The sequence below is a fragment of the Hyaloscypha bicolor genome, assembly GCF_002865645.1.
Source record: "Hyaloscypha bicolor E unplaced genomic scaffold K444scaffold_16, whole genome shotgun sequence".
In the NCBI taxonomy this organism is placed as follows: Eukaryota; Fungi; Ascomycota; class Leotiomycetes; order Helotiales; family Hyaloscyphaceae; genus Hyaloscypha; species Hyaloscypha bicolor.
In genome coordinates, this window is record NW_020194518.1 from 887532 (window position 1) to 911297 (window position 23766).

Genomic DNA, 23766 nt, shown 5'->3' on the forward strand with positions numbered 1-23766 from the left:
AGGCGCTAATCCCGGCGTTGGCGAACCCTGAACGGTGCAGCCTCATTCAGTATTCAATTACGGGACAAATATATCTCAACCTAGTTCTCCGCTATCCAAGGAGGAGCAAGTGTTTTGGAAGACATCCCATGAAGGTCTCTTTGGAGCTTCTGGGTTCGATTGTGAACCGTGTACGAAGATCCTGCGCGTGTCGGAATATCCCGATGTTGCTTTGTGACAAGTATTGATTGTGGTGGCAGTCGGCTTTCTGGCGTCCAATATTCCGGCTAAGGCTAGCTCAGGGGCAACGCCATGACAAGCACGAGGACAGCGCAAATGGCTGTCCAAATCAGTTTCATGTCGGAAGGAGAACGTGATGGTGACCTATAAATACAGTCTCAATGGCGGGCTCATCGGAGCATATCTAGAGTTCTCAAGAATCCGAAGAGAAAGCTGTAGATGCAATGTCTGGGGATAAACCCGGGTTAGTATGACCGGCTCTTGGGACTCTGAATGCTCACTCACATTCTTCAAGGCATGCGATTCCTCGATTTGGAGAGGCTGATCTTGGATCTAGGCTGGAGACACCTACCGGAGCCGTTGGCCATGGAGAGGGTACATACAACAGACTTCAGACTCTCAGATCCTCTGCTGTCGGGGCTCTCAAGCATTCTCTTAAGGAAACAAATGTCCGCCTTAAATCAGTCCTTGGTCTGGATTTCTTGCCAGGGCCAAACGGCCTCTGCAAAAACTGTACTCAGCTAGACCTCAACAAGCTGATTTTTTCAGAAGAACTTACCAGGGGTTTACAGCTCGGCTCGGTGTTCTCAATCAAACGGACAGCAAGAGATTGTGGACTGTGCTGGCTTGTGATAAGACACATTCAAAAGTTGAAGTTGACATTCGACGGCCTCCCAGATTCCAAAATTAAATGCACTTTGGATGGGTACCAGTACGGCTATCAAGCACTGAACGTGGAAGGAGAAAGAAAGCGCATCATAAACCATTTTTACATTCGCTTCAAGTCCACCCAAGAAGATCCACCCTATACTGAGACAACCTACCTTACGCCGTTGACGTTGCGACCATGCTCATATCCTCTGCCGAAGATCGAAGACTTTTATGATTCTAAAGGAACAGATCTACACCCGAGGCCGTTTGGAGCCCGCACCATGAGGCCCAATTTCGATATTGCCCTCTTACGAACGTGGCAGGCGACATGCAAAAATTGCCATAGCAGCAAATGTGAAAGCCCTGAATGGCTGGGCGAAAACGAGTACCCGAGAAAGCTTCGACTGATCGACGTAATTGACATGTGTGTGGTTGATGCTCCGATAAATTGCAGCTATTTTGCCTTGAGTTATGTTTGGGGGCAAGATAATTCCAGACAATCGACCCTTACCAAGGCGACAATAAATGCAATGGCCAAATTTGGCGGTATCGGGCCAAAGCAATATAACTTACCTAAGACCGTATCGGATGCCGTTCGCCTGACAAGAGAAATCGGGGAACGGTATCTCTGGGTTGATGCTCTATGTATCATACAGGACGATGAAGTCGACATGGCATTCCAAATCGCACAAATGGATGTTATATATGCTCGGGCGGCTCTTACCGTCATCGCGGGATTTGGAGACTCCTGTGAAGCTGGTCTCCCACACATATATGGAAAACGAAGAGATGTTTCCCTTGACCACATCCAAATATCAGAGAATTTTGGGTTGGCCATGGAGCCATACTTTGGGCCTTTCGAGAAACCGATCGAACCTTGTCGTTGGAAACATCGCGGCTGGACTTATCAAGAGCTCCTCCTGTCGAAAAGAGCTGTGCTTTTCCTCAAGGACCAGGTCTACTGGAAATGCGAATGTAGCTTTTGGATGGAAGATTTCAGTATGGAGCCTTGTGGGCTGAACGAGCCTGAAACTTTTGTTGACCTTGAGGATTGCTTCCAGACATTCCAGCCTGTTGCGACTGCGAAGTTCTGCCTTGGTCAATTCCCTCAACTGGTGTGGAATTACTGGCATGACAGGGAGCTGACCTATGCTGAGGACATCAAGAAAGCATTTGTCGGTATTCAGAAGAGAATGGAGTTTGTTGGCGGACTAACTTTCCACTGGGGCCTCCCCCGGGTGACATTTGACAAAGCTCTCGCGTGGATTAACAGCACGTCCGCTGAGCCCCGCGAGATATCTTCCCGAGTTGCACTTGATGATGGGTGCTATTACGAGGTCCCGATCCCTTCGTGGAGTTGGATGGCGTGGAGTCCTTTGCCCTGTTATTCACCCTCAACATGGCCAGAGAATGATGAAGAGCCACTTCAGCCAGAGGAATATCGAGTGCTGGAATTCTACAGCGTCTCGATAGGTGGAAAATATGCGCCAATCTCAATTATTAGACACCTTGATGAGCACAAAGAGGAGAAGATGGTGAACTGGCATGAAACTATCAAGAACTCTAGCAAGCCGGCACCTTGCTGGATGGAAGACAACAGCAACGTACCATATGTTCTGGAAAGTCAAGATTTTCACGATTCTGGCCACATCGCATTCTGGACAAGCTGCGCGCGAGTGAGAATTGGACGTAATGTGGTGGAGTACATGACTGAAAAAAAATCAGAGAAGCACAAGTATATTAGTGAGCCTTTCGCCGTCGTAGACAGTCAGTCCAACTGCATCGGATACTATAGTAACTACGGCGGTGTGTTCTTCCCAGAGGGTGGCTTCGACCTTGACCTCATAGTCGTCACAAGGGATCGTTGCTCGGATGGACAATTGGAGTTAATGGATGATCTAAGCCTTGGTGAAGAAGATACAGGTTCGAAGGGCGACAAGTATGATGTCGATGTTATGGAAGTAGAATGGATCGACCAAGCCAAAGGTATCGCGAAGAAAAGAGCCGGCGGAGGATGGATCTATGAAGGAACGTGGATGCAGCTGGATCGAGAGTGGAAGTTTGTGACATTGCACTAGAATAATAATAAAATCAAGGGATTGTGCTGGTAACAATGGTGGTCCTGTGCATAGAGTTATATCTTACTCGTAATACCATCCCAATTGTAGGTCTTGAATTCTCTTGCCTTAGACGTGATTGGCAATTCGCTGAATAGTCCGTCATCAGCATTTGCCGCATGAGTAGCGGCGAGAGAAATAAAGGCGTTCTGGAAGATTGAACACATGACGCCAGACTCTTAGCGCCAGTCCTCTAGACTGTCTTGTAAGATTATAATACAAAGGCAATCTATCCAAAGATATCTCAAGCCAAGCAGTCGGACTGCGGCACTTCTGTGTACCTAAAATGCATCCTCAAATGATCGAAATAGCTGTCCTGCTTATGCCAATACTTGTCAGGCCATTCCTAGCCCTTCTCTGGTTGCCAGATGTCATCTTAAGCCCTACAATGCCAGACGAAAGAGGCGGAATCAACGATCGTTAAGACTCAAGAGTCTATGCGGATTTACGTCTGGGACGCAGCGGCCCAGCATACAAGCATCCTTGTGACGTTGAATACGGTATACAATAAACACACCTATTTTCGAATTCACTTCCGAGCCAAGGATCAGATGACATCAAATCTAATAACCGTGACTGATGTGTACTTTGGACAAAAGCCCAATATTGATTTTATCTCGATGTCCCACATCAACTCCGGACAACAAGTGGATGTGGAACAAAGCATGGAAAGTCAAAAGAGTGGATTTACCTTCAACTTTTTACGGAACAAGGACAATCTCATTGTGCCAGAAAGTTTCGTAAATTGAGTACGACGTGCAACAAAGCTTTCCATACCATGTTCACTCACGCCTAGTAAAGACATAACTAGCCTCGGAGATGGTTTGATATCTGCTCCGTCTGTGGCCTATCACGTCAAAACCACATGGGCCAGACAGATTACTTGCCCAGATTACTTGATTAAAGATTACACATGCACAGTACAATAAATCAGACACGGGGGTCATATGGTACTGGGTTCAGCCCTCCACCTTAATGCTCTTGGAATCTGGTCCCGACTCGCATGTGGTTCCATGGCTTGCGATCCACCAAGCCACTGGATGGAAGCAGACACTCAGGTCTGCAGCTCCATCTTACACCAACCAATTGAATAAATGTCCCCCCAAAGTTTAAACTCACTCCCCTTCGAAGGCTCAGATAAGAATGCAGTAATAGCAAGTAAGAATGCACAGTGACCTGTCAATCCCTGATGCATTGCCAGCACATTATCTCATCCCATGGAGCCTCCTCTCCGCCTGCGGAGTAAGCGGCTTCGGCACCCGGCAGGACCTCGAACCCTCTATTTCCCCAGGGCCCTAACATCTCCATCCATCGCGTGCGAAGGGAAATATCTCATTCGCTGCCGCCACATTTCGTAACTCGAATCTTGATGACAGTACATGCAATACGTGATCGCATATACCATGACAAACGGCATCACGCGTTGCCGGACCTCTCGGAATCAAGGGTTATGACACCAAAGCCGCTCCCAATGAGAAATTTAGAAATAAAGATATTGTTAATTGATTAAAGAGGAGGATATTTGTTGTTGTGACGGAGACGGCGCTGGAGATTACCCCGCTTTCCGCTTTGGGAAGTCGGTCGCGGGGTAGATCCTTATCCCTAGAGGGATAATGGGAAGGATAAGGGAAGGATATTCGGCGATTATTGAGATTGTCACCTGTGGTCTAGACGCGGTGACATCCCTCGTGTTGGACGGATCCGCAACGGCCGACCGGCTGTCAATGCTCGGCTCCGAAGAACACTTTCAATGGCAAGAAGGACCTGGAAATTATTCTCCCATCTCTATGAAGGGGTATTGATTTCAATTTCTGTTGAGAAGATGTATGCACGCTGACGCCGAGTTCGCGGATGATAAAAACAACATCAATCAAGGAATTCTCCTGAAAACAAACCTCATGATCGATGAATGAACTTTCTCATCCCCTCATCAGCTAGCATGTTCTACTCCCTGAGTCGTTATGACACAGCAACAAACAAGAATGCAGAAAACCTGCTTCGGGAAGCCGTGAATTTCGGGAATTACTGTCAGTTGTCACTCAGATACCGGCATCCGTCCGAAGGGCCTCTCGTGAGCAATCACGAATCCGGGAATTGATGCTTTGTCGGTGACCTGTCTCCGCTTGAACGAACATCCCTCCAAGCTCAAACTCTAAATAAAAGAAAATAATGAAAAAAGAAAGCGAAAAAGAAAATTCGAGCATAATTAACAGGCTTCAATTATTATTTTTGGCGGGAATGCATCTCAGCGTCATCGATTCGGCCGGCCGGCCGGGTTAATCTTCATTCTCTTTCCCACTTGGGTAACCCACGGGTCGGAAGCGGTGTCAAGCACCGCCAACCTCTCCCAGCCGCCCGAGAGATGCTGACCTCACACGTCATCCGTCAGTTGCCGATCCAAGTCCCGCTTCCAGCCAGAAAGAAAATACGACAGTGTACGAGAGTACACGAGGAGCAGCACTCCCACATGACTCGGACGATCCCGCGGTCTCGACCTCTGACCGTATTTCCGAACCCTTCCCCTCGGTCGATCTCCAGACTCTCTCCCATTCCACAACGACGGAAGGGAAACACGGAGCTTCGAAGAGCGGAACCTGCTGTGACGGTGGAACACGAGGGTCCTGCGAACAAATGAAGGCGCAATACCAGCGATCCAGAGCTGACTTGCAGCACATGCAATGATCCAGCCTCCGTGGGTGAAAATTCGCTCAGTCATGTGGAGTGATTGGCTGGGATGGGATCGTGAAGAGGCGGTCAGGCTGTCCAGCCTCGCGGTGAGGGGAGGGGCATCGGGGAATCTCGGGCAGCTCTACCGCTCCCGGCTGTTTGTTCTCCCGTGCGCAGAGCGCAATGTTTTTTCTTCCATCCGAGGACTCCTATGGAAGGGGATTCATGTGCTGCTTCATATGAGCGGTATCTAATTGCCAGAATGTTATGATTGATTGTGATAATATTCAAGTGACACATACCGCCACTCGTCCCATCTACAGCACCTCCATGCTCACGAGCCACGCACAGCCTTCTCCCCAACCCTGGGAGGCGATTTAGCCTGTGAGGGCGTTGGGCCTTGGTGGGTACCCAATTAAGCATTTTCTGCATCTCCCTAATGAAAACTCTTACCCAGCCTTATGACTACTCCCTTCCTCGCCCTCTTCCGAAAACGTAATGAGCCCGAACGAGTCTGGACTAGAGAGCGACAGTGGAGAACAATGGAGACATACGAAGATGAAAAGGGCCGGAAAAAATCCAGTTGCTGATTCTTTCAGCGGGGTCCGAGTTGATTCGTATCACAGCCTCGTGCAGGCATGTGAGAAACCCACCATTGAAACAATAGCCTTGTGGCGAAGGGTGCGTCGCGGTCCTTAAGAGCTTCTATTCCAGGATAGGGGGAGAAAACTCGGATTGTTTCCGACGGACTCCGCCGTCTTGCTCAACCTGAAGGAGAAAATTTGAAATATTCAAACGAGAAAATATTATTATTATTATTATTTTCACAGACTTCCGTTTGCAGAACATACCGGGACTTCTGGATCCTTTACGCGCCGCTCTCCCACACACCTGGATCCAGACGGTGTGCGGCCATCCCACCACTAAAAGGGAAGAGCTCACCGCCGTTATGCAAGCGCTGTGAAGGCAGACAACCAGAACCAACAACCCCATCATCAACTTCTAATAATATTATGCATGGTCACCTTTCTTTTTTGTGTTCGTCTGTCTTATTCTATGCGCGCGCACAATTCTTCATCCCATCCCCTGCCCTCCCACCCCGGTGCATGCGGAACTCCGAGTCCTGAACCCTACCCCACGTCCGTAGCTGACTTCAGCTGCCAACAAAGCACCCTATCTGTATACAACCTCCCCTTCATCTGTAGAACACAGTCATCACCTCCCCGGCCACAGCGCTCTCTCAATCACTCGGCTAAAGGCCGCATTTGTAACCCTCGCTCATCCGTCATCGATTTATAAGAAATAACGAGATCCTGGCTGTAGATGAGACGGATGACCAGCCTGCGCCTTGCGGGGGAGGCACAGGCTTCGTTCGTTCGTTCGTTCGTTCTTCAGCGGACCGTCGCGGCAGCTGCATAGCATCGCATGGGCATGCTGAAGATCAGCCGGCCCTTCCCCCCTGAAAATCATCGCTTAATCCTTTCGCAACACCGTGCCTCAGCCCTAAATAGAATACGATAGAAGAATAGTACATTCCGTCCCTTCAAATAGCCACAAACGCACTATCGAAAACCTTCTTCATCTGTCCCTCGAGAACACGAAGGTTTTGGTTATGAATGCTTGGAATAGATATTAATAAGGTTCGTCATCGTTAAAGTGATGGGTACGAGGAAGGGGAAAGTGTTGGGATTCACATGCTTTGCTTACCTCGCCTAACTTACCCCCCCTTTTCCCTCTCCCACCTGATCACCAACACCAAACAATTAAAACATCGAAAAATCAAAACATGTGATATCTCATCCCTCCTCCCCTATCCCCTCCGCTCTCTTCCCCGATCAATGTCTATCTTACCTATAACCCCCTCCTCTTGAGATTCACAAGCCAAAATAAACACAAATCAATCAAAGGCCAAGGAAAAGTGTGGTCGCACGCTTATCCCACGCACCAGGGTCCCTCGCCTCCTCATCCGTGAACACAACATACGCCTCGCCTGCAAGGAAAGTACTGTATTACAACCTGCCACCACCGCATGCATCACGACTTGCTCCCTTCCAAATCTCCCATTGCCCTCCCACCCTGCCCGTAAGATGCTGTGCCTCCCACCACCGGAAGCACAACACAACACACATGCCGCCTCGCCGCCTTCGCCGCCTCGCCATGGCCATGTGTCCATTCCCATCCCCCTCTGCAGTATCCCACGCCTCGAATCAACATCAACGGAAAGGGGGAACCCCATCCCATGCCCATGCCCATCCCGAACCCAGTCCAGTCCAGTCCAGCCCAAACACACCCTCAAAGCCCTCCCCCCCAAAAAGAAAAGGGGGCTGCATGTAGATAGATGTATGTGCTTACCGGAGGCACATCCGGTGGCACGAAACAACAACAACACCATCAACAACAACAAACACGATAAACCAACCGGGGCTGTAGTTGTAAGGAAGCGCAACGCGTGTAACCCAGTGCTCGAGGCCCGAACGAAAGAAAGCGGTCTGCGAGGCGGAAAGGAACAATTCATGCGAAAGGAAGGAGGAGGAAGGGGCGCGTGACCAAAGCCACGTAGGACACGTCCTACGCAAGGCTATCTATCTGTCAATCTGACAATAAATGGCTTGCGTGATGGAGAGCCAAAGGTAGCACGGCAGATGGAACAGAGGCAAAAAAGGCAAGACAAAGACGACGTCATTCTTAGCAATAACCCTGGAATCGCCGTCTCACAGCTTTCACATTCACCAAGGTTTCAAAAGTAGTCATTTTTGTGTACACATTTACTTTCGTTCATCTCGCCCACTAAGTACTGGCCCGCTCGCTATGCCACCATGCATCTGATGATCCATCTCATCTTACTTCGCTCGCTTGCTCGCATCGCATCGGTCACAAGCCGACCCGATGCGATCTCACTATCGTAGCACTACCATTGTACAACCATCCGAAAACAAGCTTCGGAGGCATCGCAGCAAAAAAAAAAAAGATCAAATCCTTGGTATCTTCCGAAAACGCCCAAAGTCCCGAGTTCCATGAGCTGCCGGAGCCATGATCAAGGCCCGGTTAATCAACTCGCTATGAAAAAGCAAAAGAAAAAACAACACTTCTTTTCCCATCCAGACCTTGCTTTCCACACTCAGTGTTTCCCAGGAGGAAGTAGTGGTAAAGAAGAGGCAAGATCAAACGCCACTCAGATGTTTAGGCCGTTCCGCGCACGCAATGATTGTAAAACAAGAATCAAGATGAAAACAACGCCGAAAAGCAAATGCTGCTATGTGCAATAGACATTATTCCATGCTCAATGCCAATGCTGTCCGTTCCGCACGTCTGCTTCTATACCAAGAAAGCAAAGACGATGATGCTGTGGCTGTGAAGCCGATGTGGCTTCTAGTGTACTTCACCCGTGTATGTTGAATGTACCTTTGGCCGAAACGTATATATGTTGATGAAGCTCGATGCGCAACCATTTTTCCGTCTCGAATTAAATTATGCGACTTATACGAGTTCGTTTTGTTGTGGAATTACCATCCTCTGGAATGGTATTCGCCTAAGCCCTGACCGTAGTAATCGTTCCAACTTGACTTGGCCTCCTCTCCATCCATATACACTTTTTCGGGAAACTGCTTGAGGTTTGCCACGTCGTGAGCTGTATGTCTGCGCTTGAGGACCGCGTTGGCAGTTTGCGACTTTTGTTTGCGTTCCCAGAGAAGATGCTGGCGAAGACTTACAGTAAGTTCAGAGGCAAGCATGTTTCGTCGGGTGGTTCGCGGTGAAAGAGCAAGCTGATGAGGAGTGGAGTTGGTGGTTCGGAGGATTGGTTGAGCTTGGGAGCGAGGAATTTCTGAGATTGGCTTGAGACCCCTCTTCATCATGAGAGGAAGATTGTCTTCGGAGTCTGGTGAGGCGGCAAGAGAAGGTCCATTCGGTGAAGTTGTGCGAGAAGACCGTTGCAGGGCTGGTGTTGATCTTGAAGCTGCAGCTGCATTGGCGAGTGCATTAGCTCTGTCGCTTTGATGCAACATGGTTGTGATCAAAGATCGGCGCGAAGTAAGGTTGGGTCTCGAGTCAACGCGTTGGAAGAAGGTCTTCTCGTCGATGCTTGGGTTTCCGCTGTCCTCAACTGAATCCTCCCAGTCCGAAGAGTCGTCATCGTCGTCAATAGCACTCTCATCAACCTCGTCGTCATCGGTCTCGAAGACGTCATCGTCGAATGCTTGCTCCTCCTTGATAGTTTGGGCGGCGATCAGGTCCTCCTTAAATGATGTCTGCTTCTTCGTGGGTAGAGGTCGTTGAGCTGGGTCAGCTAACGTGCTGTGCGTCTTCATCTTCTGTGGCAATGAGCTCTCGTCCTCATTTGATGAGCCGCCAAAGCTGAACTTTGCTTGTTGCTTCTTCTTGAGTTGAGGGGCGGCGGGTTGTAAGCTGCTCTCCATAGAGTTGGTCTGCTCGCTTAATGAATCCTCGCCCGAGGATGCACCAAGAGCGAACATCTGACGCTTCTTAGCTGGCTGTTGTCCATTTGTGGAATTGACAGCGGCAATGTCGGCGGTAGGAATAGACGAAGGAGCAGTGAGAAGAGGTATCGATCGATATGAAGAGCTGACATGTGAAGGCGAGAATCCACGGACCACGCTGGTGGTACTTCGCTCGGAGGTCACGCTCTCTGAAGACGGGGGTTGTGCCGAGTTGTCAGAAGCATCGTCCGAGGTAACGGATTTGCTCTCGACGGCTGGCGTGATAATCTGTGGCGTGGATGTTGGTTGTTGTGGAGTAATTTTTGCTAGTGGCGCAAGAGGGGGAAGGTTGGTTAGGGAGAGTGGCTCGAGATCCTTCTTCTCCTTGATCGTTATGACCATCTTCTCCAGATCGTCTGGGGTGATGTGTCGTTCGCGACCGCGACTTCGACTGTGAACAGAATCCTGGCGTTGAATCTGGGGGCGTGTAATATCAACAGGCGCTGTGGAAGCCGAGGTGTTGTCGGTATCGAATTCAAGAGCCTCTTCGTCGGCTAATGAGTCGAGACTGCCAGATAAACTGGGTACCTCTGCTGAGTACCGACCATCTGAACTCCTCGCTGAGATGGAGATGGCAGGTGTTGTGGAGTTGGCTTCGGAGACAGGATCACAGCAGAAGGTTTCCCTGTTCCATAGTCGCCAGCTCAAGTTCTCTAATCTTCGTCCTTCCTCCAATGAACCAGCGCATCTTGAGAACACTGCACACGTCAGTCTTTGTCACGGACGGAATTCCAAAGAAGTGCACTCACCTGTCCACATGCTGAAGAGGTTCTCGACGTTGCGTGTGTCGACCTTGTGGATTAGACCGACGTCCACGGTCAAGACCGGCGCATTTAATCGTGAAGGCATGGTGTCGAGTCTGCTCGATGGCACGAGCTGTGGGTTACTGTGAAGACACGACTGCTGTGGGATGCTCGCGATTGAATCGCAGAGCGTCTGTGGGAAGGTGAAGAGGGGATGTAGGCGATATTGCCGGTCGATTTCGGTTCCTGCGTGCGGTGGCAGCGTTGAAGTATGGGAATCGGGTTTAATCGGATTTCGTATCGTAATCGATACCAGCGGCGACATGCATTAGACGAATGCGCCGCAGATGATGAATCGGCAGAGGGATGCTGGAATGATCGAGATGCGTCGATGCGGGAGAATGGAAGCACTGCTTGCGGGAGGGTAGTATATGTTGTTCGGTGGTGTTTTGGTTCAGAAGCAGCAGTCCGTCTGTTGAAGGAGGAAGGGAGGATTTCCAGCAAGGTGGAGGTCGCGTCTGGAAGTAGTCGACGAGAGGTGGGACTGGGCAGGAGCGGAGCGTGGGTTGGGACATGCTTTGTTTTCCAAAGGCCCGACGCTGGGGGGGGGGGGGGGGGGGGGGGTTTTTTTTTTTTTCCAAAGGGGGGCGGGGGGGGGGGGGGGGGGGGTCGGAAGTGTGGGCGCTAGCACTCGGTCTTGTCCACATAGGGCAGCAACGCTTCACCACGCGTGGGCCGCGCTAGGCCTGAGATGGCGCCTTTTCTGATTTCCTCATCTGGCTCGAATGTGACCGGGATTTGGCTGGCCAGGGGGATCAAGCCAGAGCATGGGGGGACCCTGGCAGCGGCGCACCCCTGGAAGATGGGGGTTGAGGGGCAGGGAGTGAGTGAAGGGTGGGAAGCATGGAAGCGTGGAAAGGAAGTGTGGCCGCCGGCCGGGCGTGCGCACCGCTTCGTGGGCCAGCACTACAACGAACTGCTACTACTCTACCACTACCACTAGTAGCTGACAACTCTGACTCAGGTCTGGCCAAGCACTCAGCGCTGGCCAAGCCTGTTCGCTGGAATGAGCGCGATTCAGGTGCCCATGCCCAGAAAGAGACTGCTCGGACTGATTAAACGATTGATGGACTGACAGACGGACAGACTGACTGACTGACTGACTGACTACTGACTTGTTCCGAATGGCCTCGATCGCACGGCTTCCTGCGACGAATCGACTCCGCCTTCATATTCTTCACGTGTGCAACTGGCTTCCGCAGCACAGGAGCAGCGTTGCCACAAGGCTCCCTTCAGCCAGGCCAGGAGGAGCCCGCCGGAGCCTGAAGACACTCGCTCGCGCGGCCCCGGTGGCATAGTGGGATGGCCCTGTAGCAAATGCCTGGAGAAAGAGTCATGTGCTGCGAAAAGGGCCAGTCCCATGCCGCCGCATGAACAAAGAGTATTACAGTTGGAATCGAAAGGCCCTACTCGAAACAGTCTTCATTTCAATTGAGTAATGGCCTACGTCGTCGCTGCGCTTTTTCATCAACGCTCGGTGGCCAGTCGCTCCAGGGCTTGCAAGCTGGAGGTTGCTGTGCGGTCCGCGATTTGAAGGGACTTGGTCATGGAGTGTCATGGAGTTGTGAAAGGATGTGAAAGGATGTGCAAGAGCAGCTGATGCGCCGGCTTCTGGCGGTCAACAGCCCTCTTCGACGGGTAATCCGAATCTCAGATGCCCCCAAACCCGACCTGGCTTCAGGCTAGAGCACAGTCTCTAGGTCCCTTCGGGGCACATTCTGGCGAAAGGGAGGTGGTGAGTAGTGGGAACTGGAAGGTGGCTCAATTCGGTGGCTCCCCGAGTCCCCGTGGCTCCCCATGTCGCACACCTCCACTTCTCTTGGCATGCCAGGCGACCCGAGTCTTTGGACCGTACCCAGCATCTCAAGCCCTGTGCATCTCCAGGAGGTCGCCATCGACCCCCAATTCGAGAGGCCGTCCTTCCACGACAGCAACGGAAACACATCTTGCATTGCAACAACACAGACCAGCACCAAGCGGAAGCGTCGCGACTCAGCCTGCACACCATCATCGTGCCGGCTACATGACTGAGTCGTTGCAGTTTGCGAGTTCCTCTTCTCAGGCCGGAGTTGGAGGTCCTCTCCGATGTCTCAGTCCGGAAGAATCCATTACACGCCGTTGAGCACCACCTTTTCGACGTCAAACAAGCTTCCCGAATGTATGGATAACTCGAGGATCGGAGACATGGAGTCAAGTGCTGGAACCATTGGTGCATGAACGGTCGCCCGACCAATTCAGGACGAGAATCAGATGTCTCATTTCCTAATCGACCTTGAGTTCATTCCGGAATGGCAAGCAGACTTTCCACAGATGGTGGGGGAAGCCGGGAAGGAAGCCGTGATAATTATGACAAGATTGCACCTCAGTTCCCTCGGCTCGGAATCCCCACCAGAATTTCCCCCAAACCCAGAAGAGGGGAAAGGAAAGGGGGGGTGCAACGTCGGAATCCGGTTTTCGGATGGCCCACGGAAAGAAGCAGCTTCGTCACTCTGAGTGATTTGCAAGAAATCAAGAATCAAGAATTGAGCGAGTGCGAACCAAGCTCAGCTTCGTCATTGTACAACAGCCAAAGCAAAACATGGGGCTCCCTCACGTTCGAGCCATAGAAGGGGGGCAACCGCAGGCAACACGAAAGTCACAGTACAAGAAGCAACGGCTCTAGCTGCTCCTGGGCGTTCGCGACACCACATGCCATCCCGCAGGGTGACACCGCGCCGTGGGATTCCCCAGATTGGCTTGCCTCCCAGAAGAGGGTGTGAGGCATCCCGACGATGTAAGTGGGTAAAACCAGATCCGTCACTTTTGATGTCAGATGCTTTGTTTCCGTTGGCCAGCATCCCGGGACTGGAGGAGGACCCCGTCAAACGCCTCACGCCTCACGCCTCAAACACCAACCTCCCTTCCAGAAGTTTTTGCACACTCACCCGGAGGTCTCACCCCCCACACGGATTTGGGGGCCCAACTCTTTCAACTTCCTAAAATGCGACCCTCGTGGCCTTGTTGTTTCGTCCAGAAGTCTGCATCTCTGCGGCACGTCGAGATTATCATCTCCTTGATATTACAGTACAGTAGTGATTTGCAAACGGAAGAAGCAACAGTAAATAGCGTCACATTGTTATTTGCGAAACGTTTTGGAGTCCTGACTCCTGACGGCTATTCGCCGCCAATGAACTGGAGCGTTGATGAGTGTGGCTCACGGCGTCCAGATTCGGTGCTCAGATGTGACCACACACCTCTCATTTCTGACAAGACTGCAAACAGCACCCCCGCAGGCGGAAGTTGGGGCCAGCCTTCCCCGTCCCTGGCTGCTGCCGTCGATCGTTCTCACCACAATCTGATGTGGCCTTTTGGGACGGCGTCTGCTCGCCATTTTTATGACTGGTTACATAACCTCCACATTCCCAAAAACGCACGCACGCGTCAAACTCCACGATTTGACAGTTCCCCAGAAAGCGCTCAGGAATGCAGCGCACGATCTCGCAAATCTCCCTGCGTGCATGCAGCATCTCCATTCCTCGCAGCTGTTCCTTTTGCCTCGATCAGAATCTAGCAACAGAAGGAGGCCATATTAGCATTCAGCATTCCTTCTTAAACTCGACACCGCTCCAGTCCCCCCTTGATCTTCTCCAGACCCCTCGCTTCCAGCTTTCCAGACAACCCCCCCTCTGAGCCCTCTCCCCCCCTCCCCACGCCCCCCCACGTTTCGAACACCACCTCTCTCCTCGCCATGTGACCGGCGCATTGGCTATCAGAGCGAGGCTCGACCCGAACCGCCCTTCTCACACCTCACGCCCCCCCCAATCGATTGGTAAACCAAAACCGTCGCAACTCGGAATCATTATTCCATCACATTGCGAAAACAAAAGCAATACTCATTACCATCACCGACGCTGTGCTTATCGTCATTTGCCCCTCGAGACCTGTCCTCTCATGCCATCAAGCATTCCGCGCGCCTACGTTTCCAAGGTCTCGATTCCCTTCCTCGGCGCATTGTCGTGTCACCAGACGTACCATCGACAGGCAGCCAAAGAATTCGCCCCCATGCGAATTTTCTCATTGGCCGAGCCGCAGACATGTATTTTTGGATTTCTTTTCCTTTCGCTATCCCTTTTCTCCTTCCCGTCGCCTGTTTGTGTTGGATAAAATAATTGGAATAAAAGCCAGGAGGTCAGATGTGCAACACCCTGCTTGAGCCTGTGCAGCAGATCTGCGAAGGCGTCTCTCTGTCTGTCTGTTTGAATTGAACAACTCATGAAACAGACAGGCCAGCGAACGGGCTCCTGAACGATGGTGGGTGCGCCTCACGCTCGCGATCCATCTCGGGCTCTCAGCACTCTATCGACGAGCCCGTGTCAGAGCCCATCGGCATCGCCATCGCCGCACTGATGCCCTACCTCATCAGCTGCTGCCGAGCGGAGGCGGATCAACGCGCCGGTCCAGTGACTTGCAAATTGTACAACACACAGCTCTCGATCATCTGCCCAAAGGAACCCAAAAATTTGAATAGAACTCTAGCCTCTACGCCCGAGACATAAGGACACGCCTTCCCCCAGCAGGCCAGATCCTAGAATTGCAGTAAATCGATGGAGTAATGGAATAATTGGGGGTCAATTTCCTGTCCAGACCGCCTATTTCGAGAGCGAGGCCGAGTGAGGCATGACAACGCATCAACCCCATCGTGTGACACTCGCGATAGGCGGTTCTCAGCCTCTCGATACGACTACCGAGCGAGCTCAGCCTGACTGTAGCTGCAGCTGCTGTGGCGAAGGTCCTCCACTTTCTGCACGAAGCGCTGGAGCTGAGCGTAACTCGTGATGAGGACCGAACTGTGCATTGGTGACATTGCGCGGACGTGCGAATCGGACAATTGAAACTCGAAACTCTCATGAGGTATGACGACGCGGTGGATGAACGATGACTCTGCCTTGGGAATTCCTCTGCTCGCCTCTCGTACATACACGATTGTTGTGTACTAGCGTACGCGTTGTTGGAACGGGGCTATTCTCAGCACTACCGACGATACCAGAGTCAAAGCATCGTGTGGTTGACGACTGACGATGTGCAGGTAGACGATCAGAAGGTCGTCAGCTGTGTCTGTCCTCATGGCTTCCTTTCATCCCATCCACGGAGTCACTCTCCTTCAATTAGGTGAACTCCCCAGGCACAACCGCCGCCCGTTCATCCAGCGCCGTCATCAGACCGAATTAATAGGGCCAGAGAGGAAGGATCAATTGGCAGCCGCTCGCCCCGCGGGTGTAACGAGTCTAGCACAGCACCGTGTCTAATTCAGGTACGGGGTACGGAGTCCCCAGCAAATTGTAATGTCATATCACAATCATAATGCGTTGGAGGAGGGGGCCATCACGAGGACATCTCTCACACTCAGCCTTGCGACGGCTCCGCCACTTCTGGCGACAACACGGTGATTGGGGGCGGCGAGGCGAAACGCTGTGTTGCCTTTCACCCTCAGCGCCTAATTGCTCTCCCCCCCCTCCAAACCCAACCAACGAAAATAATCCAAAAAAAAAAAATATTCTGAAATAATCAACAACCAATTGTTTTTTTTAAGGGGGGGGATTAAAATAAAGGGAATGGCCGAAAGCAGAAAGCCACACGAACGATGATCATCCATATCCGTATCCCATACCAAGCCTCTGTTAAGACCGCATTTGGAGGGTACAGTACTGTACGTGGACATCATATGATGGAGAAAGAGGTTTCAAAGCCTTCTCGCCTCGCGCCGAGCTTATGGCGGACGTACCCCATCTTTCTCCGCACTTCTCTCGCCCCCCCTCACGTGCGGAGAAGCCCTCGGCGGGCAGCCAGCCGCCCTCGGGACGAGGTAAAAAACTATCAACCTAACCTTCGCGCCGGTTAGTTCAGTTGCAGTTCTCGTGCGGAAACTCAAGAGACCTCGGGCGAAAAGCCCACGAAAAGAAAGACTCGAGCTACGAAATATCCTCTAGCTCCCGCCGCCACCAAGAGAATGGGAGAAAGCTAATCTGACATCTTGCGTTGCACATCGGCCAGATTGCGCATATTATTGCCGGCCGCGATCTTCACATCGTCAGGCGGTGGAATTCCGCCGGTGGGAAGGTAAGGCAAGACAGTGAGTGAGCGGCAGTTGGAGGAGCGACGAGGAAGGCAGGTGGCCAAGGCGCATCCATCCATCCAGGGAAATGTCAAAGCAACACTGACTGGCTCGCTCATCTCACGATGCAAAGGCATTTATTCGATAGATGATCAGGTACCGTACCGGACGGGTGCGAAGGTCGGATCATGTGACGCATCGCTCATGCGGGCATAAACATTATCCTATCCCATCACAGGTCACATCACACCCTTCCTTCCCAGCTGAGCGAAAAAAGTCTCCATGATCCAGATCCCATGTGCATGCATTGGTAATTTTAGCACCCGTTCCCAGCACGGTGGCTTGCTGACCCCTTTCCAACTGTTCAGCCGGCATTTCATGCGGGAGTTTAGCCTGCCCTGAGCCCTTGGACCGTTGGATCGCAGGGTGTGACCCGTGTGAGTTGGTGGGAAGGGTGGGGGTTCCGCTGCGAGCAACGTGGTTGGTCGGGAGCCGGGGGAGGAGAAGCGCGAGGCGCCGGGGAAAAGAGGGGTGGTGTGCCGGGGCGGGGATTGAGCCTGAGGCGGTTAAGAAGCGAGGGGGGATTGGAGACGCGGAGCAGTTTTAGACTTGGAGGTTCTCCAACGTGCTGCTGTTGTGCCTTCATTTCGTTTTTTCGATGTCCGAGAGTTGGAAGTCGGGTTCTTGCTTGACATAACAGTGCGCCCAGAAGGAAATTAGTCGATTATCGGGGGTTTGGGTTTGGGGGATTCGTTTTGCTTGTTCTGGATTATCTTTGACTCGGGGCATCAGACAGCTCGGGCCCAATATGACTCGGAGACGATCTCTCCATCCAGAACTCAGGAGACCCGTCGATCGTCCCGAAGACTTTCAGAAAAGGAGTCCCTTCACAATGCCGAACGTTTCATCTGAATTTCGGGAGATGATCCGAGCCTTCGTCGTGCATCATTCACCCTCTCGAGCCCGCTCGAGTCAGTTGTGAAACTTTTGCCGTGTGTGATAGGGGTCGAAAGCTTCAAGGCTTGAACTCGGGGCCTTTCCGGTCGGAAACTTTTGTTGCAGCAATTTTTGAGCACTGTTGCGTTGGCATGCGAGAGCTCTTTTCTGTCTTGAGTCGAGTTCTGGGAGAGAGCAAAGCTGGCTTTGGTGCCTGTTCCCTGATGTTCGGATGTTTTATGCGGATTTCAGGGGCTCTCACTTGTGGGGGAGTCCATGGCTTTGAGATGCGAAACCTTTGTCGGGTTTTCCAACATCTGAATATTTTTTAATTCAAATAAAAAAAATATTCGAGGAGGACGGGTCCCTGCAAGCCCAAGCCCCTGGAATGGCTATTCTTCGAAATTCGAGGCTGCTCGTGGTTGAGCTTCCCAGAATAATGGCTGCTCCTCTCCCGGATGCGTCGATATTTCCATGTTTTCGCTCAGGCCTCCCCACACATCCCCAACGGCGGACCACTCCGCGGGATTCCCTCCCGAGATTAAATCTCTCTTATCACCCTGCAATCAACCAGCCAGTGTGACCGTCGTCGCCATTTGCGCTCATACCAGGTCCCAGAGTCAATAAAATAATAATCGCCCTGGTGTCGAAGGCATGACGGTTGGACTTCCCCGGCGCCACATGGCGATCCGCCAATGCAGGGTCTTTCCAAGAGAATTCCAGGACTCAGGAGCAGCCTTGCATCTGGGATTCCAGATTGAGTGAATCGGAGGGCTTGGACCTTGCCCACCGAACACAATCGAGACATGTGGCCACCGCGGAACCTCAGGGTGCGACCCGCCGCAAGCGGAAGGCTGCGCCTTGACTGCCCAACTCAGTGCTCACGCGCTTGCGTAGACGTTCCCGGAAATACTCATTTACCGCAATGCCTTCAGCAGCGTTCCGGAACTCGACCAGCTGCCAGAAGTGTCGTCCTGTGCAATGCAGGCCTGCAGCAAATTCGACATGAGCCATCAGGCTAAGATCTCCGAGCCTTGCAACGTGCCGCACCATAGATATGCAGGTACAGACAGACGGACAGGCAGCCAGGCAGCTTCGTCAATCGAGCGCACCCTCACCACTCCGCACCCCACCACACCCGCCGGCCAAATTTGGCCAAGCGAGTCCGGGCCCCTGTCCACACCCCCTCGCGCGGAACAGATGGGCCACCTCCGCAGATTCTAGCGTCGCGCAGCAGAACTTCCATGCATGGCTCCCATGCCGCTCGTCTCCCATCCAGCGGTCCGAATTCGTTCGGCCCTGCTTCGGCTGGCCGCTGGCCACGAGGGAGGCATGGGTGCGAACTCGCACGAGTCAGCCAATGGCGATGCCGACAGCGTACCAGGCAAACGTCGACTTTCTGCATTGGGGATGCCGCCGTCGGCTAAAGGAGGGGAACCATGAGAGGCCTCTGGGACACTGGATCTGGATCCTTGATGCTGGAACGGCCCTCGTGGCCTCGGATCCATTGATGGAAATCCATTTTCCGTCGGAAAAGTTTACTTCCCTCTCTTTGTATTATTGCGCTCTTTTAGCTCTGACGTTGGCGACGGTAGCTTGTAGCCGACGATAATCGACGGCGATAATAGAAGACAATAATACTCAAATAATGGACGCACCAAGCCTCAGCCACAGTGAGATCTTCTGCCATCTGACCAGCAAAATCGGGACAAAAGGCCCGTCAACCCCTCATCCTTCTTTCCTTTTGACTTTCACAGGTTGCCACACCTTTGAATCGCAACAAGGGAATCCAGGCGTCACGTTCCAGTCTTTTCCAGCTTGAATGAGTTGACCTTTCAGGTAAGAATGCTGACAGGAAGATGGTGCTCCGAACCGTATTCGGCATCTTTGACGCCTCACCTCGCAACGTTGCAAATTTCCGCCTGACGCGTGAGGGCTTGTACCGAAGTACCTTGCCGACCAGCGGCAGCGCCACATGTCAAGAACCTCCAGGGAGGGGTCGAAGGGCCAGGATCCTTTCCCAGCTGTCAGAAGTTAGAACTTCCCCAATCCCCATACGTGATTTCCGAGGTCGCGGTTCGTTTCCGAGACGAAACGTCCGTGTCCCCACCCAACGTTTCTCTGGGAATTCATTATTAATTCAAGAATTACACATCCTCTGATCTCTTGCCTTTCGCAACGAGGGGGTGTTCGGCTTCAGATTCCGGATTGGGAAATATCCAGGACCTCGACTCTCGAGGAGGAAGGCGCGAAGCGTCCCGCCACTCTTGAACCACCCACGCGGGATGCTAGACTCAAGAGCACGCGGTCAGGCCCGCCTTTTCGCATGTCTCTCAGTTGAAACCGCCCTCGTGGGATACAAATTCAAAGGCGTCCTTATCGTGCCGACGCCTTCCAGAAAAGAAAAAGCAATTTCGTCAAGTTGTTCCTCGGGTTGAAGGCAGGTACGGAGGTACTTCGCCCCGCACGAGATTGAGATTGCCTTTTGCCGTCGGCACAGCTCGTGCCTCTCGATATCGTTATCATTTGGCTCCTTCATCCCAACCTCCTGGTCCACCCTCCTAAAACGAAACACCCAAGAGTTCAATGAAATAAAGAAAAGAAAAGAAAAGAAAAACAAACGCAACATATGCAAACTAATAATCTTTAATTGATTAACTTTCAGGAACCTTCTTCCACTTCCGCTATTATTCAGCAAGACCAAACTCGTCGAGTCAAGGTCCTTGAGTCAAGGAGCTCGTTCAGCGTCCCACCAAACAAAAGACGAACGACGCTCCGGAGAAAGCCACCCCCTTCCACCTTCGCCCCCGGGCTCCGGGGAAGAAGACCCAACCACCCGCTCGGGATACCTCCCTCCTGCTTCCAGCCAACCAGACACACTTACGTCCTGCACTAGCAAGCCCTTCCTCCGCACCCTGCTCCTCCAACTGTGTTCCCCGAAAAGCCATTTCAGTCCAAGTCCCAGGATCGAGAGGATGTGACGTGAACCGCGCGTGTGCAGACTGCAGGCAAAGCACAGAAACGGTCCTGTACCAAAGTTTTGACCCCAAAAGCAGAAAATGAGAGACGCAGGAGGAGCCAGAAGAAACCCCCTCCCAACCGCGCGTCCTTGACGCGAGAGAGGGTGCGAATCGGGACTTGGCACGAAAAGCTAAAACATTATTCTTAATTCTTAACTTTAAATTCGCACAGTCCCAATTGTTTTTTTATTTTACTGTAAGGCTTCCCGTATTGGAGAGGGAGGGGGCGTGCTCGGGACGGGGATGATCGGGAAGAGAGAGGATGTTGCGATTGCAAGCTGCAGGGACCGCGTTCGGTGATCCCAAGGCGTTGAAACGCGCGCGCCCTAAATCACGAGTTGCCAGTGCAATTCAGGAACGAAAAGATCCCCCCCGCAACCCCCCCAGTTTTCAGCTCCAGCCTCCTCCTTCAGCTCCGCCTGGGATTTAAATATAGAAATTCTTGAATCCCAGCGGTCCTGGGAACAAAACGCGATGTGTTTTGCTGACGTTTGTCCCCTTCACCCAGTCAGAGCACTGATTCTGAGATATCATGAAGATTATCGTGATCAAAGGATGGAGAGAGGAGCCGGGTACGCAAGGGCTGTACTGTACTGTACTGTGCCTTGCATAATTCCCACTCCCCAGTCCCCCAATATTCTGTTCTCTTCTCAAATAAAATAAATTCTTTCTCCTTACATCCATCCGCATCTGCATTTGCATTTTTGTACTACATATCCCCCAGACCCCCCTAAATACGAGAAACCTTCTCAACAATAACTCAGCTGTATGTCTGTTTGTCTGTCTCGGCCGGTTTTATTGGGATTCAAATCGTTGGGCACCGGTTTGCATTGCCAGGAGAACCATTTTCGTACCAGAAGCCCTCCCCCTTACTTTCGCATGCCTCACCCGAAATATCGGGAGCGAGGGAGGTAGGTAGGGAACATGGTACAGTACAGTACGAACTTCAATTTTTATTATTATTTAATTTTCTGTTTTTTGTTTTTTGTATTTTTTTTTTCGCATCGGGAAGTTTTGCATCGGGAGGGAGGGAGGGAGGGAGTGCGCAATACCGCAATGATGTAAGAACCTTAGCTTCCCGTCGCCCAGTGAGTGCCTGCCTGCGGGAAACCCCCCAGTGTTCCAGTGGGTATGTATGGTGCAGGCCCCAGCATCCAAGGGGATCGGATCTCTGCTCTCGCTCTCGCATTTTAAATCAAGCCCAAGCTTTTGTGGAAAGAGAAAAAAAAAACGGCCTTCTCTCTCCGTTTTGGGAATCGGCGAACAGGCGACGGGCAATTAATTGTGTTTTTGTTTTGTCTATTCTTCACCAGCAAGGAAATGATTTCTTGCTGTGCTGTGAGAATAGGTTAGGCGGGTGTCGCTCTCGTATTCAATCAATCCCAGGGCCTGGGGGGGCTTGAAAAACGGATTTCCCTATTCCACAAAGATAATCCATCTCAAACTCCGCCTTCGGTCATCGAAAAAATTAAATACAATACAACAACACAACCCGTGTTGTGTTTGCCTTGCATCCTACGAATTTTCTTATTGGTGCCCCTTTTTTACATTTTTCTATCACACGTAGTGAAAGGCGTGAATGGTGTGTGCTTCCGGATCTCATGCGCGCCAATCGCACACCCGCTCCCGCGGATCCTCGCGCTGATTGGGGGGAGTGGGGTGGGGGCGGGGGGATGGGATTTTCCTGTCACGTTATTCTTGTGGCGACCTGTGTTACCGTGATAACCATCCGTGCTGTGATGGGGGAAATGAGGGTTGTGATACCTTCGTGGGGAAGAGCGTGGGGTGAGGAATAGGGAGGGTGCTTGATGCGCCGTGGCTTGTCGAGCTATTTTCGTAGGCTATTGTATTGCATCAAACAATATTCTACAGTCCAGCAAGCACGCTCCTTGGTTACATCTCCCAATTTGAATGTGCCGCTCAAAGATCAGCCGGATTTTGATGTCCCAATGGGGAACGAGGGGTGCTGTACAAGCGCGACAATCACCACTTTCACTTCATCCCCTATTCCTTCACCTTACTCGCCCCTCCTGGTCACCTTCGCTCTTGGACGGTCGAGGACTAATATCACTGAGCGCTTCCGGGTGAACTCGAGTCCGCGCTCACATCAAGTGGTACACACACCAACGGATGTTTGATCCGCTTTAGGAAAGCTTTATCTACAATACAACTAAAGGCTATGTTAGCAGAGGTGTTGTTGGGTGTAAAGAAACGAGAAGCCACAGACGAACTGAGTCGGAAGATACATATCATGCTTGAGGCTACAAAGGGCACTTTATTTTCAGAACTGTTCTAGCAGTGCCAATGTGTAACCGCCTGTTTTTCGAGTGTGAGCTGGTCTACCAAGTCAGCGTATTGTAATCCGGCTACTACAGTATTCCACCCCCTCATCACATCGCACACCCTGTCGCAGGTAACAATACCTAAGCAATACATACACCGCGCCGCCTCGTTACGGATCGCGGTTCTCCTCCTCTCACCCTCCCTCTCTGTTCGACTTAACATCTGTGCGATATCGCAAATCATCTTGCTTATCCGCGTCTGAACAGAAAGCTTTCAATGCAGGCACTGCAGATTTGGAAAGCTGGTTGAGAAGACGCAGGGCTCAACTGGGTTTCTTTAGTTTGGCCTTATTAAACCTGACTTTCCTCTCTTTACCCTTTTACTTTTCTATCCAGCAAAGGTAATAGTGACGGACAACGCTGTTGGGGGGGGGGGGGGGCAAAGACGCTTTAGCGCGAACATCTGTGGATGTGGGAGAGGAGG

General features: G+C 51.8%; 5 protein-coding genes across 5 annotated transcripts; 2 read left to right on the forward strand and 3 right to left on the reverse strand.

The window, feature by feature from the left end:
- The first annotated feature begins 357 nt into the window (after positions 1–357).
- On the forward strand, positions 358–2989 carry K444DRAFT_581570 (HET-domain-containing protein). The gene is made up of 2 exons (XM_024877751.1): positions 358–463; positions 515–2989. The coding sequence occupies exons 1-2, from the start codon at positions 444–446 to the stop codon at positions 2946–2948; spliced, it is 2454 nt and encodes an 817-aa protein (XP_024742333.1). The 5' UTR covers positions 358–443; the 3' UTR covers positions 2949–2989.
- Positions 2990–6848: 3859 nt separating this feature from the next.
- K444DRAFT_607999 (uncharacterized protein) lies at positions 6849–7215 on the reverse strand. Its single transcript, XM_024879286.1, has one exon. The coding sequence runs from the start codon at positions 7122–7124 to the stop codon at positions 6948–6950; it is 177 nt and encodes a 58-aa protein (XP_024742334.1). The 5' UTR covers positions 7125–7215; the 3' UTR covers positions 6849–6947.
- A 262-nt stretch (positions 7216–7477) lies between these two features.
- On the forward strand, positions 7478–8237 carry K444DRAFT_608000 (uncharacterized protein). The gene has a single exon (XM_024879287.1). It carries the CDS (start codon positions 7742–7744, stop codon positions 8198–8200), a length of 459 nt encoding a protein of 152 aa, XP_024742335.1. The 5' UTR covers positions 7478–7741; the 3' UTR covers positions 8201–8237.
- A 920-nt stretch (positions 8238–9157) lies between these two features.
- K444DRAFT_640341 (DUF1752-domain-containing protein) lies at positions 9158–10999 on the reverse strand (the record flags this gene model as incomplete). The annotated part of the gene is made up of 2 exons (XM_024884486.1): positions 9158–10848; positions 10900–10999. 2 exons carry the CDS (start codon positions 10997–10999, stop codon positions 9158–9160), a joined length of 1791 nt encoding a protein of 596 aa, XP_024742336.1.
- A 5681-nt stretch (positions 11000–16680) lies between these two features.
- On the reverse strand, positions 16681–17305 carry K444DRAFT_608006 (uncharacterized protein). Its single transcript, XM_024879288.1, has one exon. The coding sequence runs from the start codon at positions 17179–17181 to the stop codon at positions 16951–16953; it is 231 nt and encodes a 76-aa protein (XP_024742337.1). The 5' UTR covers positions 17182–17305; the 3' UTR covers positions 16681–16950.
- Between the last annotated feature and the right edge of the window lie 6461 nt (positions 17306–23766).

Coding starts and splice junctions, on each gene's coding strand:
- K444DRAFT_581570 (XM_024877751.1), top strand. CDS start 444: ATGTCTGGGGATAAACCCGG. Junction 464..514: donor ATGTCTGGGGATAAACCCGG/GTTAGTATGACC, acceptor ACATTCTTCAAG/GCATGCGATTCCTCGATTTG.
- K444DRAFT_607999 (XM_024879286.1), bottom strand. CDS start 7,124: ATGATTTTCAGGGGGGAAGGGCCGGCTGATCTTCAGCATGCCCATGCG.
- K444DRAFT_608000 (XM_024879287.1), top strand. CDS start 7,742: ATGCTGTGCCTCCCACCACCGGAAGCACAACACAACACACATGCCGCC.
- K444DRAFT_608006 (XM_024879288.1), bottom strand. CDS start 17,181: ATGCCTTTGCATCGTGAGATGAGCGAGCCAGTCAGTGTTGCTTTGACA.